This window comes from Cryptomeria japonica, chromosome 2, assembly GCF_030272615.1.
Source record: "Cryptomeria japonica chromosome 2, Sugi_1.0, whole genome shotgun sequence".
In the NCBI taxonomy this organism is placed as follows: Eukaryota; Viridiplantae; Streptophyta; class Pinopsida; order Cupressales; family Cupressaceae; genus Cryptomeria; species Cryptomeria japonica.
This window is the reverse complement of record NC_081406.1, coordinates 242,056,018-242,069,649: the sequence shown is the minus strand read 5'-3', so window position 1 is coordinate 242,069,649 and position 13,632 is coordinate 242,056,018. Positions and strand designations below refer to the sequence as shown.

At 36.9% G+C, this 13,632-nt stretch overlaps 1 protein-coding gene across 2 annotated transcripts in view; it reads right to left on the bottom strand.

Annotated features, from left to right (window-relative positions):
• Window positions 1–13,632, bottom strand: part of LOC131063290 (glutamine-dependent NAD(+) synthetase) — a 154,721-nt gene that overhangs the window by 108,634 nt on the left and 32,455 nt on the right. For both annotated transcript variants that reach the window (XM_057997074.2, XM_057997075.2), the window contains exon 4: window positions 9,464–9,687. In XM_057997074.2, the coding sequence (XP_057853057.2) occupies window positions 9,464–9,687 (224 nt within the window). The remainder of the gene's footprint in view (window positions 1–9,463; window positions 9,688–13,632) is intronic.

Sequence of the window (13,632 nt, the reverse complement as noted above, 5' to 3'; positions counted from 1 at the left end):
CCTTAACGTCGTTCCCCCTATTGCAATCATTCTTCTTCTATCATGTTAGATAATAAACAACCCAGGATATATATATATATATATATATATGCAAAGCATCACATTTCATCACATTTTCCAGAATATATAACCATAAACAACTCTAAATTACGCTGTGTAAATGTACATAACAATGGACTGTTATCAGACATTAGTATGCAAAGAATGTTGTAGAAATATAGTGCACAGGATCACGTACCAGAATGTCTTAATGTCTTAAACATGGATATGACGGAAAATTCCTTGCTTACTGCAAGTTCAATCTGCTTATAGTAATCACTAACTGCTGTGAATATGAGAAGTTCTGCTGTTGTTTGTGAAAAATAAATTGAATGAATGATTCAATAATCGGATGATTACATTGAAAGATATACACACGTATATATAGAGGTTACAAGACGATGTTCTATAATTAGAACATAACGTTGAAGTAAAAGATTAAAGAGCTAAAAGCTAAATTAAGCTTAAAAGCTAATTAATTAATAAGAAAAAGCTAAATGCTAAATAAAGCTTAAAAGCTAATTAACTAAAAAGCTAAATGACCATTAAACAAGGAACTAAATATAGGTGACTAAAATATAATTAAATATTTTAATACCCTCCCTTAATGGTCATGCTATCTATCACACCAAGCTGCCCTCTAAATTTGAGAAACTTTGCCGGGCTCAAGGACTTGGTGAGGATATCTACAGTCTGATCTTCTGTAGGAATGTACTGCAGTATCACTGATCCATCTTCAACATGCTAGCGGATGAAATGACAATGAAGCTCCACATGCTTTGTCCGCTCATGGAAGACTGGATTTTTGGCTAATTTTAGAACCCCTTGATTATCACAAAACAAGGGAGTAGGTCCTAGTTGAGACATTTGCATGTCTGCAAGCATCCTACGTAGCCAAATTGCCTCACATGCTGCCTTAACAGTTCCCCGATACTCTGCTGTGGGGTGTAAGGTGTGGTAAGCTGATGCTTAATGCCATGTGATGCACAAAAGTTGGTGAACTCTGTAGAACAAAATTCCCCTCCATTGTCGGACCGAAGAGTGACTATCTGATAGCTAGACTCTTTTTCCACTAAGGCCTTAAACGTTTGAAACATGGTGAACACCTCTGATTTCTACTTAAGAAAATAAACCCACATGCGTCTGCTGAAATCATCAACAAATAATAGAAAATACCTGCATCCAGTGACTGATGGAGTGTTCATGGGACCACAGATGTCTGCATGAACGAGTTGCAAGACCTTGGATGCTCTCCAAGTGTCTCCATCTGAAAATGGAATCCTATGCTGCTTTCCAGCTTGACACGCTCTGCAAACTCCATGATTCTGAGTTCGAATCTCAAGTAATCCTACAACTAGATCCTCTTGAACCAACTGAGAGAGATAGTGGACATTGAGATTCCCATATCGCTGATGCCAAAGAGTGCTGATGGAAGTACTCCTAGCTGCCATGGCAAGCTCTTGAGAACCAGTAGAATCAACAAGTCTATAAAGACCATGATACTCAATACCAACTGCAACTGTAGTGCGAGTCTCCCTGTCAACAATGCTGCACTTGTGCAACCCGAAGACGACATCCAACTGTGGTGAATGCTGCATAATCTGACTGATTGACAGTAGATTGAGCTTCATGCCAGGTACAAAGTATACATTGAGGAATATTAAATCCCTCCTACCAGATGAAATCTGAACGTTGCCCTTGCCGACAACAGTATACTCTTCACCTCCACCAAAGATCACTGAATTAGTGAAAGGCATGTACTCTGTAAACCAATCCCGACGATGTGTGAAATGTCAAGAGGCTCCAGAGTCAATGTACCAGGCTGATGATTGAACATCATCAGAGGAGGTTTGGGCCATGAATGCATAGAAGGCAAATTCTTTCTGATCAGGATGCGTGGCAGAATTGGCTTTCTGCTTGGACCCTCCCTGTTTGGATTGCTGGGATGCTATCAATTTCCGGCAATCTTTCACCAAATGGCCATATATATGAGAGTAGGAACACTGTAAGCTCTTCTTTTTGGAAGACTGCTGAGGTTGACCTTGACCTTGTCCTTTCTGCTGGAAGGACGGAGCTTTACCCTTGTACTTATGCGAAGCTGAGGCTGTGAAAGCCTGTTCAGTGGAAGAACTAGTGTTGCTTCCATCGATCCTGTTGGAGCAGCTTGTTGCAAAGATCAGGAAACTTCAAATCAACACTAGTAGAGGAGATATTGAGCGTATCAATGAAATGCTCGTAGGATCTGGGAAGGCTTTTCAGCATGATCACTACCATATCATCTTCCACCATGGTTCAGCGTATAGCTTCTAACTAATCACAGATGTCTTTGATCTTTGTAAGATGTGCCTCGATAGATGACTTCTCATCCATCATGATAGAAAACAACATATTCTTCAGAAAGAAAGCTCAGCTCTTGTCGGACGTTTCATGAAGATCCTTCAAAAGATCCCAGATCTCTTTTGTTGTTTTACCTGAAGGCACCTGTGGGAGTTGATCATTTGTGATAGAGAGTTTGATAAGCATGGTAGCCTCTCAATTCTTCACATCATGTTTATCTTGATCATCACCTGTTGTTGTAGGACGAGATTCCTTGCCCAAAACAAGCTGATCAAGGCAACGATACTCAAAGATGGTAAGCATACACTGTTTCCAGGTATTGTAGTTGCAGGCGTTGAACTTCTAACTGTGTTCCAACATGATGTTGGTTAATGATGCCATCACAGAAATTGAGGTTGATCGAGGTCAACTAAGTGAAAGCAAGAGATAGAAGAATATGATTTATAAAAAAAAATTAGAATAGAAACAGTTGCTGAAAAAAACTGAAACCCTATAGGAGAATTCTGGCACGAATTCCAAGGCACGAATTTTGAGGTTTGGAAGAAACCCAAAAATTAAAATTGTCTGCACACTTAAAACAACATAAATGGTGCCAAAAAAAACAGCAAAAATCCCAACGTCCACAGAAATAGCAAAAATTGTGAAAGGCGAATTTGCTGGCACAAAAATTGAGGCATGGAAAACGAGGCACCCAGAAAAATCTGAGACCAACCCAAAAAAGCTCTCAAAAAACCCACCATGAATCTGAAAACAGAATGCAAATCCAACGGCTCAAAAATTGAGGCACAGAAAACGATGCACCCAAAAAAATCTGACGACAACCCAATTGAGCTCTCAAAAAACCCACCAAGAATCTGCAACCAAAATAAAATTTCGACTTGAACAGAAGGGTCAAAACCCTAGTCGAAAATTGCAGAAACCCTAGGAAAATTTTCAACCTGCAAAAAAAAACTGCCCAGGAAGAGAAAAAAAATCCTTTTTTTTTTAAAAAAAAATAGTTTTAAAAAAAAATCTCTTCAATAAAAACTTCGAAAAATTTTAATAACAAAAATTTTCGAAATTATTAATTTCCATGCTCTGATACCATGAAAAATAAATTGAATGAATGATTCAATAATCGGATGATTACATTGAAAGATATACACACGTATATATAGAGGTTACAAGACGATGTTCTATAATTAGAACATAACGTTAAAGTAAAAGATTAAAGAGCTAAAAGCTAAATTCAGCTTAAAAGCTAATTAATTAAAAAGAAAAAGCTAAATGCTAAATAAAGCTTAAAAGCTAATTAACTAAAAAGCTAAATGACCATTAAACAAAGAACTAAATATAGGTGACTAAAATATAATTAAATATTCTAATAGTTTGATCTACTATGGGACAGGAATCGTATTCATGCCTTTCCTTCTTTTTTTTTAAATCTTTTTTTTTTTCGTTTTTGCTTTTATTCTTTTGTATTTTAACTTTATTATCATCATTTATTAATAAATTATATTTCAAAGTGGGGACATTACAAAGATCTTATTGTTGATTAATGGTGAAGCCAATATGTTCATACCATTTGGAATTTGTTGACTGCAAATTGCAGTGCATGGTTAGTCTGAACTCATATTGGAAGCTTAACTTCAATTGCTCTATGCTCATTGTTCATGGTGTTGATGTCCATAAGTGATTTGAAAATCATTTCCATACCCTTCAAAGATTGAACCATCTTTGTGTAGTCATTTCCTCATGGCAACGCAAAGCTTGGTTTGGTTTCACTAAGTCCGCAATCATTTCTTGCATTGTTAGGTTTTAGATTAGATTTCCTATCCCTTTATCGCTTTTTGATCTTTCTTTGTTTGGTAGAAATTAGTTTAGTACTCCAGTTCCAGCAAAGCATAAGTCCCTTTGTGATACCAACATATCACATCATTTCACTGAGCCTATCCAATTTGCAAGTCAAGACCTGACTTTAGAAACCTTGGGGTTGCCTTACTTGATCACATTGTTTAGCATATAAGGAATCATTGTTCAAGAGAGGATAGAATAATTAGTATTTTATTCTGTGTTCAAGGTGTCATAAAAAACAAGTCAACACCATCCATATGAGGTGGGGTACCTAGTGAGGTGTTCTATACCTGTTCGCCCTTCATCTTGCCATCTATCTCTCACTTCCTATGATTGGACTTCTTGGTATATTAACTCACCATGACAGAGGGATGAGGTGTATTCACAATAGGGTGCCCCGGAAACCCATCTCTCTTCCAAGCCCAAAGGCAGTACCACTTGTACACCCTTGGCCTCATAGGATCATTCGATCATCACCATGAGGTGGTGTACCTAGAAGAGTACCCCATCGTTGTTCCCCTCCTTGTAATCCCTCATTGCCCCTATCATGGCTGAATATAACAATCAGGCAGGATATGTAATGAATCCTAGGCAGTTGTAAACATACAGCACATTATAAACCGTCATAAACAGTCATATATTATAAACAGTTATAAACAATAGCATATTATTAATCATCAATGAGCAGATAATATTCACCATGCTGTGCATAAAGAACTCACACCCAAACCGACAAGTATATTCAAACTGTTGTATATTTAATTATTAATGTTCAATCAGATTTCATTCCCTGACTTATGTATGCCCCTAAATCTGCTCTTAATGCCATATATTTGATTTCCTCTTTCCTCTTGCCCTTCGTTTAAATGAGATCTCCTTCATACTTTATTGGTGGAAGAGTCAACACCTTTCATAGGAATTGAGGAACCACCTTCCATGACAATTAAGTCACCACTTTTCATTGCTACTATTGAGAGTAATATATTATTCTCCAAACTGATCTCCCTTCCCTCTCTTCCTCAAATGAGCCTTCTTCCCTTTATACCTTCCCATGTGAGGGAGGGGTCACATCTTTTCATCATGCCTGCCCCTTGGCAAGAGACACAACCTTTCACAATTAGCGGCCCTTTGAAATAGTACAATTCTTCATAATTCTTGCCCTTTGAAAGAGACACAACCTTATCTACTTCCCATTTCTTTCTTCCCCCATTAATCCTTCCTTGATTCACATGCTTCATTCATTTCTTCCCTCCTCCTTATCCCATTTCAAATTATCTCTTCTCCCTCTTATATCTCATTTTTGAGAGACTCACAACTCTTCATTCCATGCCTTTTGACCATTCCTTAACTTAATTACATTTTAATTATATTGTATTATATATTTATTATTATATGTTTTAATTTATTATTATTTGTTATTAAATCCTATTTCAAAATGGGGACAATAAAAAATTCAATCCACAGGTTTTGTACAGGGGTAGGGTGTGTAATAGGCAACTAATAATGCCTAATTTCATGTTTGTTCCCAGCTAGTTAGCCTATATATCTATTCTGTATCCGGGAACGGCTGGGTGAGATAGTTATACCTCCCACCCAGCCCGGTACTGTTCAGTGGTTGAAACATCCCCCGCTCCACTGATTCCCCTACTGCTCCAGCCTACATTGGTTTGTCCACTAATCCATGACCTACTAATGAATCAGGATCAACGTCTGGTCCATCCCCCCCTTTTCTGGAATCCTTGAAAGCACCTGAAAATAAAAGGAGACTCAAAATAATTATGAATGCTTGCATAGGCAAATATCTTCAAGATTGGTGTCTTCCTAGCATTATTGAAGAAGTAACTTTAATTAGAAGAAGCCTTGAGTTTGTTCAATCATTATTTTAGAGAAAATAATGTTCTGGCAGATAATCTTGCAAATGTCAGTTTAGATCAATACCCATTATCTGCAAAGATAAGTGAGGAAAACAACAAATGGGGAATATCCAGTTTATTAAGTCTAGGGAGGGCCCATTGCTGCCCAAAGCATACTCCCAATTTCTGCTCACCAGAGTTATGAATTCAAGTGCTTTGTTATTTGTTAACAATCTTTCCTAGCTGGCTGAAGGTTATATATATAAATCTTGCATGGCTAATTGATATTTCCTCCAAAGCTCTTTATGGTATTGCATGTTAGGATGGGTTAAGTGTTGGTAATGCGCATTCCTATTTGTGGCAATGTATCAGTTTTTTAAACTGCAGGTCTGGGTAGATATAGATGAAGGAAAGTGATTTCAGCAGCAGTGGTTCTGGAAGTTTCAATGTTTGTAGAGGTTTGGTTTTTGAAACAGAGCAGGTCATGATGTTCCTTTCAAGGGTGTGGTCCCGGATTTAGGCCTTCGACATGCTTTTGAAATAAACAGTCTTGAATCCCCTGAATTTGTGAAAGGGATCTCAGGTGAAGGACTGACTTTTACAACAGATATCATAATGCAAACTTTGTTGGCATAAGATTTTGTTCCAAACTTGGAGGCTCGCATTGTAGATGTGGGAGTTCATGTAAGGATTTTTGCATACTTTCCCAAGAGATTGTGGAAAGCCTGGAATAGCTCATTTTGAGGATTATGTAGTTTGCAAATGTGGCTGTGGGTTTCACAGCATGGTAATTCTAGTAGCATTTTGAATCGTTGTCAAGGTGAGTTCTCTTCACCCATGGAGGACATTATTGCATTCTGTCAAGATGTATCTATGTCTATAGAGACCATGAGGATAGTTTAATGGGATGGTGTCATGTCCCCTCCTTGATCGTTATATATATCCTAAACGAAGCAATTATTATTTATTAATTAATATAATATAATATTCATCAACAAATGATTATTTCAAATTAATTTGTTAAATATTATTATTTAATTAATATTCATTATTAATAATATTCTTGAAATGTAAGTTGATATTATATTGTAAACATTAATATGATATTACAACTTGTTTCATGTTTTAATAAAAGAAGATTGTCTGGAACAAGACTTTACAATCTTTTGAAATCCAACTCGATTCCCTTTGCAAGAATATGAAGCATGCCACTCTATAGGATGCCACGCATATGGACTTTGATCCATCTTACACATGTGGCCTTAGATGAATGATGCAACCAGAGAGATATAGTGAGCGGTAAAGATCGTGGCACCTTGACAGACAAAATCTTTTTTACCCTAGCAAGATCATTACAACGTCGCTGAAGGATGAATGCGATAATATAAGAGCAGTGATATTAACATTGATATTCTTATATCTATCGCTCCAATACTGGTAATGTTTGGCAATCACTTTATGATGAGTTCCGCCTACGATTGAAAGCATGACCATTGGCTTTGAGAATGTTGATTGTTAAATGCGTAATGTATCGATGATCAATCTCTTGGGCGATAGTCAAAAATTGTCCTCTGTCTGATGCATGAAGACATATAAGGTGTTATGCAGCAGGTGATTATTTATAGTACATAGTTCGTTCTTTGGGAACTAGTTCGTTATCAAGCCGCTGAAGTTAGTGAGGAAGTAGCGCAACAAGAGAAAGTGTGATTACCAATAGTAAAGAGATGCAGTTTATCAAACTAATGTGAGTCTCTTACCTTTACTAAAAAGCCACGATTAGTCAGAGATGTGATTATGCTTAGATAAGATAATGAAATTTAGGAAAAGACACACTATTTCGTTAATGATTGAAGAGTCACAACTCTCAAGGGAAGAACATGTGAGAGATATATAAGGCAGATCTAAAACATTTTGGGTGGGGAGGAAAAAGGGGAGAAGAAGCCTTCTACTGCAGACGAAAGGTAAAGAACAGGTTGTTTCTTGTATAAAATAATATAAGTATATTAGTTAAGGTGTACATATTAGTTAATATGTAATGTGCAATGATATTAGTTAATGTGTAATGCTTATTAATATTAGTTAATGGGTAATGTGTAATATTCATTAATATGTGATATTAATTGTAGTCTAGTGAATGTATGTATATTAATTAATGTATAGTATTCACTGGTCATTAAACATAGGTAAGGGATATAATAATGTTAATTGTTGTATACACAAATTTACACACTAGGAAGGATTACGTAATACAAAGGTATTTAATGAAATGTAATGCATATGTTAAAGATGGTAAAGCACACTGATATATATAAGTTAAAGAATACATTAGGAATCCATGTTAACACAAATGGATAGGTTATGAACTGAAAACTGATATGCATATGTATGGCTTGGTTGATTAAACTCAACCAAGAAGAGACGGGTCTGGCCGATCCCCTCTGAGGACGTGGATGATGGAGGCATCACCCAAGGCAAGGAATAGACAAGGGTCTTCCTTGGATGGCTTGGGTGTAAGAGGTTACACCCAACACAGGACTTGATGGATCTGGTCGATCCCCTCTGAGAACTTGGATGATGGAGGCGTCACCCAAGGCAAGGAATAGACAAGGGTCTTCCTTGGATGGCTTGGGTTACACCCAAGACAAGATTCAAACTCATCTTCGATTTCCTGGAGGGCTTGGGACCAAGGGGTTCCAAGAAGGCGAGCTTCACGGCCGCCTAAGGACATACTTTCGTATGGCATTCGTATCCTTTTTATTAGATGAAAATTTGATTATGTTAGTTAAGTATTAAAGTTAGATTGCAATCTAGATTATTTATATATATATATATATATATGTTTGTTGTGTTCTAACAATCTGTTTTGCAGGTTAATGATCTCTAACTAGTAGGGACATTACAGATGGATACCTGGTATTATCTAGCCCCGTCACCATGACAATTTAGATTATGTTTGCAAATAGTTCAGTGGGCTGTTCAGAATATCATGTTGGGGCCTGGGGTTCGAATTATTGAAAGTATGGACAGGTCTTATGCAGTTCCTGGTCCTCTCTAGTTAGTAAAGTGCTCTAATTTAATTTTATCTGCTGCTTGTTTCCTCTGTGGTTGTAATGTGTGGTGCATTTTTATTGTCTCCAAGCTTGTAGTGTATAATTTAACTTTCATAAACGGAACCCACCCCCACCAGAACCCAAAACTAAATTATCTTAACAAAAAATGATTATGCAATCAAAAAATAATAGATTGTTAAGTGCAATGCCTAGTATCTAATGAAAAAGCTTGTCACCATGCAAACACAAGGAAACAGCATAAGAGAAGGATGATAAGAGTTGTCGAGAACTTTTGTCTATAATAACCAATTCAGAACAAGAAAATTGGTGCTTAGATAAAAATAGTAATACCATAGTAAAGACGACCTCCATCACAGCCCTGTTGATTACTGTATATATATACACCTCCAGATTTACAAGTTGCACTTTGAATCAGCTCTAGACGTGTATTCAGCTTTCTCAATTGGTGATGACTTCCACTTCCATTTGTAAATACTTCAACACCACTTAATGCAAGACCAATATGAGGGGAGTCTGGTGTGAAAAGTTCTTCACAAGTTTCAGCAGCAATTTTTCTGAGAATGGCATTATCACAACCATTAGATGTCATTTGCAGAAAACCTGATAATACAGCGATAGACAACTAGCCCAAAAGAACTCAATGTAAAAAAAATTCAGCAAGATTAGAATATACAAGTACATTCAAATACACTTAAAAAGAAAAAGGAAACAAATTTAAACAGGAAGAAAATTTGGATAATCATTTCAATAAATAAAAAGAAGTAAACGGATTTCAAAATACCAATAAATAATGCTTAAGGATATTATTTTCAGGCAGTGAAACAGTTTATAAGGGTTTAAAAAGTCCTATGAAGTACACCTACCTGGAACAAGTGGTTTCCAACATAGTTACAAGACTCACATAGTCTTGGCAAGACTCGGCGAGTCCTGAGGCGGGTCACCTCTGCCGAGGCCAGGCAACCCTAGACTCGGCCGAGGCCGAGTCTGGCCAGGTCATAGCAGACTTGCCGAGCCTACTAGATTCGGCAGACTCGCCGAATCCCGAGCCCTGGACTCTACCGCCCAAGCAACATAAAAAAAGCAAAAAAAAATTAATGTGTTTGTTTTAAGTGAAACAAAAGGTAAATATATTTTGACTCACCCTAAAAAGTCATTTTTCTTGTTTGCAAACACAAGGAGGAGGGAAAAGAGGGTTTTGAGCAAAAAAATAGAGGCATTGAAAAGCAAATCAGCAGATAGATTGAAGAGCAGACCAGCAGATAGATTGAAGAGCAAATTGCAATTGTTGATTGTTTGTGCAAGTTTGTAGCTTGCATTCAAGCATTTAATGGTATTAAAGAAGAGGATTTGGAAGAGGTTTCTACCAAATTTATAGAGGTAAGTACCATTTTTTTGTTATTTTTTTATTTTCTTACTTTCATATTTCCATTTTTTTAACATTTGTTTTGTTTTTGTTTTATTTTATATTGATGGAAAAAATATAAAAGTTTAAACCCTAGTTTTGTTTTTTCTTTCTATTATTTATTTTTAAGTTCAACTTAATTAGAATAAGAGACATTATGCTGATTGTTTTCATTCATAATATATTGCAGCATAATGTCTCAGCCTACCAGTAGTGGAAGTGGTCCCCCAGTTAGACAAGATAAGGCTTGGAAACATGGCATCCCTGGATCAAAAAAAGGAGAAGTAACATGTATTTATTGCAAAACAAAATATAATGGTGGAGGTAATTAACCGGTTGAAATATCACATTGCACAAATAGAATGCCATGATGCAAACCCATGCAAAAAAACGCCTCTTGGAGCTATATGTGAAGTGCAAGCTCAATTAGAGGAATTTAAAGAGAAAAAAGAATTAAAAAGGAAGCAAATGGAAGAAATGGCAACCATTGGTGGAGAGGCTTCTTCAAATCCTCGACCTCCATTTCTTGGATCTGGAAGTAGTAGTTTGTGATAGTGTGAGTGTGAATTGCGGAATTGAACGATCACTGATATTGGCTCCTCTGAGCCTTAGATTTCTAACCTCTAGGCTCTAGCTTTGTTTTGAACTTTTGATGACATGCATTTCATATTCCATGAATGTTATAGACATTTGACATTATCTGTATTTCTAATGTGTTATTTAGTTTAGCTTATTTCCTTCAGCTCAAGCCTAAAATTTGCATTTATACTTATGTTATGAATGTAACTTGTGTATGTCTTCAAAGTAGCTTCTATTTGATGAGATTATTGTGTCTTTGAGGTTTATTTATTAAAAAATACATGAAACAAGTTTAAAATCATTAAAAATCTTTGAGTTTCTTGGGTTTTTCAATTTGCCGAGTCTTGGCCGAGTTTTTGCCGAGTCCGGGTGCCAAGTCCGAGTCCGAGTCAAAAATCAGCTTGCCGAGTCCGAGTCTTGTAACTATGGTTTCCAAGTCTAACAATAAAGACAATGTTTGGATGTGCATGAGATGATACAATTTAATGCAAGATGCAGAAGGATACCTCTGGAAAGCATTTATATCATAGTTACAAAATAGCTAGCCGGTGCAACTTTTAGATAAACTATCTAGAATGGCCAATGCAATAGATGGGTTCCACCATTTTCTTTGCCAATAGCATCTGCAAATGATGATATTTTAAGTGCTTCTCTCATTTTCTGGGATGAGTGAATGTGGGGTCATGGGGACACAATTTCAGGGGCAGCAAGGGACGAGCTATTAATTAACTTAAACAAAAGAAAAGCAGCTAAAAATTTTTTAAAATTAATGCAATATGCTGAATTTGCAATGAAAATCCTCCCCCTTATACCTTTTTCAGGGGTTTTAACATTTTTAAGTTTACCTTTTTCTATTTTTATACACCAAATGGAGCAGGTTGTCCAGTTCTGAAAAAGGGGGGGGGATATCCCCTCCAAGTCCCAAGGGCATCACATAGATCTCGGCAATGCTTCCCCATGAACACTAATTTGACATCCATATCTCTATCCTTTACATAGAGTGGATTCTTTCACATCTTAAACAAAATCTGTCAATTGAAAGAGATGGGGTAGAAATCTCGGAACACAAAGATCTTCAAGATAGTGTCAACAATAAAAAATCTCTATAGAAGTTTCATACAAAACAATATGCTTTGTTTTTATTGACAAATTTGCTGAAGTGTCATGCTTTTAACAACACTCAACAACGCAGCTGATCCCACAAGCATAATGTAATCTGCCCTGAATACCCTATCGTTCAACTCATCTGTCAGTTTATGCCATCATGTAGCAAGGAATCTGATAACTTCCCATCCTACAATTTGTGTTAACTTCCCCAACATAATGTGACAGGACCATGTAGCTGCCATTATTTGATCCTGAGTATCAGGTCGACCAGAAATAGCAAACCAAGTGTTTAACATATGGTCTAGACTACCTGATTCCAACCTTACAGTCAATGATGTTAATTTTTACATCTCCTTGTAATTCTACATTTGCTGCCTTCTATTCATTTCATTCTAGATGAATGAAGATAAGACCCATAGCTGCAGGTCCCCTACATAGACAAGTAAGTTCAATTATCATAGGGAATTACATATTTACGCAAGTGAAATTCACAGAGGGAGTTTTGCAGTTCTGAGGTCCATTCTTGGAAAATGTTGAAAATTACCTTGGGATAACCAATGAAAATGGACACACTATGATTGCATAAACTAAAAACTAAAGAAATGTTCTCTTAAAAATAGAGAATACACCCTTGTGGGTGGCCTACAGTGAATGAAATTGGGCACCATCAGAGCCATACGCTCAATCCTTCCCTTCAAATTGCTTATCTATGTATCCTCCTCCTGAATTTCTGCATTCATTTCCTCCTTTTTCAATTTCTCTTCCTGCAGCTTTGATTGTTGCGCTTGTTTCCACAGTTTCAGGGCAATAGCTCACGAAGAGAAGTTAGGAGGGTTATGGTGAGTCATTCTTGTTTGCTCCAACCTCTTCTGATTTCACAGCAGACTGTTCTAGACCAGTTTCTTGCTACATATCGATCCCCTATTCTTCCTGCTGATATCCATCTTTTGTTCTTCTTGTTGCATATCCAACCCCTATTCTTCCTGTTGTATATCCAACCCTTGTTCTTCCTGCTGATCCTCACAATCTAGAATTGGCTTGTCAAATAAATGCTCCTCAATAGTCTCAAAAACGGAAACTTCCATTTCTTGAGCTTGACACTGACACAACACAAAGAGGTCTTCCCCCTCAAAACAAGTTTCCAATTCAACAAGTAATGTTTAGAGTTTTGGAGGGGCTGTTTTTGTGATTGTCCCCTTCTTTTTGAGGCGATGTGACCGCCTAATGGTTTTTGGGGAAGCCTTCATCATTTTCTTGCACTTTGTAGGAAGTGGAGTACATTTTCTTTTCTTTGTGGTTTTGGCAAGGGACTTGGCCAATTTTCTTTTGTTCCCACTTTCAATGGAATCCTTGGCTACTTTTTGACTTTTGTTTTAATTGTAGCCAAAGGTTTAGAGGAGAATGAGGGCTC